General features: G+C 33.4%; 1 protein-coding gene across 15 annotated transcripts in view; it reads left to right on the forward strand.

Annotated features, from left to right (window-relative positions):
• Positions 1 to 3,429, forward strand: part of R3hdm1 (R3H domain containing 1) — a 169,718-nt gene that overhangs the window by 98,506 nt on the left and 67,783 nt on the right. For all 15 annotated transcript variants that reach the window (XM_033757261.1, XM_033757264.1, XM_033757260.1 and 12 more), the window contains one exon: positions 2,828 to 2,979. In XM_033757261.1, coding sequence (XP_033613152.1) covers positions 2,828 to 2,979 — 152 coding nt within the window. The remainder of the gene's footprint in view (positions 1 to 2,827; positions 2,980 to 3,429) is intronic.

The following is a 3,429-nucleotide window of genomic DNA, read 5'->3' on the forward strand; positions in this document are numbered from 1 at the left end:
AAAAAAAAAAAAAAAAAAAAAAAATGAATAGAGTTGGGCTTGGTGGCACACACCTGTAATCCCAGTACTTGAGAGGCTGAGGCAGGAGGATCAGTGGGAGTTCAAGGCCTCCCTGAAGTACATAGCAAAACCCAGTCTCAAACAATCAAACAAAAGAACAGTCATTACAAATTAATATTGGTAGCACATGTTCTTATTCTTTGCAGTTAACTAACAATAATTTATATCTGCTCAGCATTTATGTTGTGCCATATACTGTACTGTTACATAATTTATGTATAATCTTTAATCACCCTGTTAGGTAGGTCAAATCTCCATTTATTCTTTTCTTTTTTTTTGAGACAGGGTTTTACTGTGTAGTTGAGACTGACCTGGAACTCACTAGGTAGCCCAGGCTAGTCTGGAACTCACAGTGATCCTCCTGCCTCAGCCTCCCAAGTGCTGAGATTACAGGCGTGCACTACCACACCTGGCTCCATTTATTCTTAAGCTGAACCCCAGAGAGGTGAAGAAACTACATATGTAATATAGAGAAAACATGATCTTTCAAAAAGATCATAGGAAGTCTTAGTTTTTGTTTTAAAATAACAGCCCACTTATTTGGCAAGGTAATGAAAACAATCTTGGATCTTCTGGTCTCTTTAAAACTCAGGAAATTAGCTGATGTAGTTGCATTATAATGGCAGTGTTAGTCCAGAAGGTAGAGATAGAAGTATCATGTCTCTTGAGTGTCCATAGCTCTTTTGTCTATAGTTGAGAAAACTATGGCTTCAACTCATTAATGTCATAATTTATTCATATTTCTTTTTTAAATTATTCAAACATGTTTATAAGAATTGAATTAGTGGGGATGAGGATTTAGCTTAGTGGTGCCTTACTGCCTCACAAGCACAAGGTCCTGAGTTCAATCCCCAGTACCAAAAAAAAAATTTAAATCATTGATTTTTCAGAAATTCAACTTTTATCTTTCTGCCCCTTACGTATATTGTATTACTAAAATTTGTTTTTCTGGACCAAATGAGATTATTTAATAATTTACTATTTCCTATCACTTTTCATTTAAAATATTTAAATTAATATAGTTTCAGTAGCAAAAGGCTAAATTCCTTTGAAGTAATAGAATGGGAAACTGCTGATCTGAAATTGAATGGTATTCTTTTGTTTGTTTATTGGATTTTTTTTTTTCCTTTTTTTTTTTTGGTGCGGGGGATTGACCTTGGGTCCTTGCACTTGTGAGACAGACGGCAAAACCACTGAGCTAAATCCCCAGCCCTGAATGGTATTCTTAATTATAAATGAGACCTCAGGTGATCTTACTGGTTTTTGAGTACGGTACTGCAACATAACCAACTTTTTATAGTCTTAAATTTCTTTGATCCTGCTTCCACACAAATCTGATCTAATTTTTTCCCAGATTATTTAGCAATCAACAAATACTTAGCATGATTTTTTTAATTATCTGTAACCATTAATTAATTGTCAGGATGTTAACTATGAGAGTAATTTTATTTTATTTTGGGAGACTTTTTCTGCTTGGTAGCAATAGATTAGTGTAATCTTCGCTCCCAAATATTACCTCACTCTATGCCTTAAGTTTTATCATAAAAAAATAAATAAAATGCAGGGCCAGGGGTTTAGCTCGGTGGATCTGCCACCTGCCTTGCAAGCTCAAGGTCCCTAGTTCGATCCCTGGTCCCAAATAAAGAAATTAAGAAAGAGCAATTTACCGTGGAAAGTGGATGGTTGGAAATGAATATAAGAAAATATTAGTCAGATTTTTGTGTTTCCTCTGTGTTTTTCATACTCTAAAATGGATGTTATACTGAGCAATTTGCTTCACAGATTTTCTTTTCTTTTATAATAGTATATAGTAAAAAATACTCATCATTGAATGTTTAAACATTTTAAAATATCAAAGAACATATACAAAATATTAACTATAAAATTAGCATGTCTTTTTTATCTTTATTGGTTGGTTATTTTACACGTTATAGTGGGAAAAAAATGTTTAGAATAGATGTATAGAATAGATGTATCTAGCTGGGGATTTAGCTTAGGTGTGCCACGTGGCAATGGCAAGGTCCTGAGATCAATCTCTGGTATTAAAAAAAAAAAGTATGTATTGAGTATTCACTTACTTTATAATACCTCCTTCACCACTCTTGCAATCAGTATACTGTAATAAAGCTTAAGTCAGTGTGTAAGTTCTCTGTAGTTTTCTCACCAATTAATAGTTTTAAAACATTAGTTGTAATTAAAAATTATTTAGACTATTAATTAAAAATTGTGAAATAATTGAATTCACAATTTTAAGATGTCATTTTCATTTCAACCTATATTGATTTTTTAATGAAATATATACAGTGTACCCTATAAATTATATATTTCCCACCCCTCATAAAAACTAATGAATAATTTTCCAGTATTCTGAAGTCAGGCATTTTTCTCTTTAAATTGAAATGTGTTTAACACTTATAGGACCACAGTCGTTTACCTGAATCCCTTCGGCAAAATATATTTCATAATTCAGATTTTTCAGAAAAGACTGTGTAGTATAAACTAAGCTCAGAAAGGTCTAAGACAACACCCTATTATAAAACAGCAGTAAAACATTTAAATTTTTACTTTAAGAGGGAAAAATGACTGTTAATAGCGTCATGTCAGATCAGGCTGTTTCCCAAGCTAAAAAACTAGTTTTTAAAGAATATTGCAAGTTTGGAAATTGTAGGTCAGGCATATCTGGCCATGTTATGTAAATTGTTACTAAAATCATTTTTTTTTCGATCTTTTATAAATTGGTGTTGTCTTCATTTTTTTAATTTTTCAGGTCAGCCCTTCATAAACCCAGATGGGAGTCCAGTCGTATATAATCCTCCTATGACTCAACAGCAAGTTAGAACCCAAGTGCCTGGACCTCCACAGCCACCACTGCAACCCCCACCACCTCAACAACCAGCGGCTAATCACATTTTCTCACAGGTGCACATATCCATAATTATGTAATATTAAGTTCACCTGCCTTTGCATATTTGGGACTAAATTCACTAATTATAGTTGAGATATTCTAAGTAGGTATCTCGTAGAATTTTAATATTCTTTCATTGATATCCCAGTCGCAAAACATAGAAAGGATTATTTCGAAGGCTTTCAGCTAATATGAAAAATATACTGGAAAACAAGAAATGGTTTTATCTCATGGTCCTGGTTTTTATTACTATTTTACAACAAAAAATGGAAAAAAAGAGGAATAAACCAAACCAAACAGACCATTCTTTGTCTTGTAAGCATAGTAAATTGTTTTAAGAGTCAATAGATAAAGCAGTTAGAAGAAACTGAGATTTCTTCTTCCGTTCTCTTCCCCCTTCCTTCCTCTTCCCCCTTCCCTTCCCTCCCTCCCTCCCTCCCTCTCTCTTTCTCTCTCTCTCTCTC

Source organism: Fukomys damarensis, unplaced genomic scaffold (assembly GCF_012274545.1).
Source record: "Fukomys damarensis isolate Sample0158 unplaced genomic scaffold, DMR_v1.0_HiC HiC_scaffold_29, whole genome shotgun sequence".
In the NCBI taxonomy this organism is placed as follows: Eukaryota; Metazoa; Chordata; class Mammalia; order Rodentia; family Bathyergidae; genus Fukomys; species Fukomys damarensis.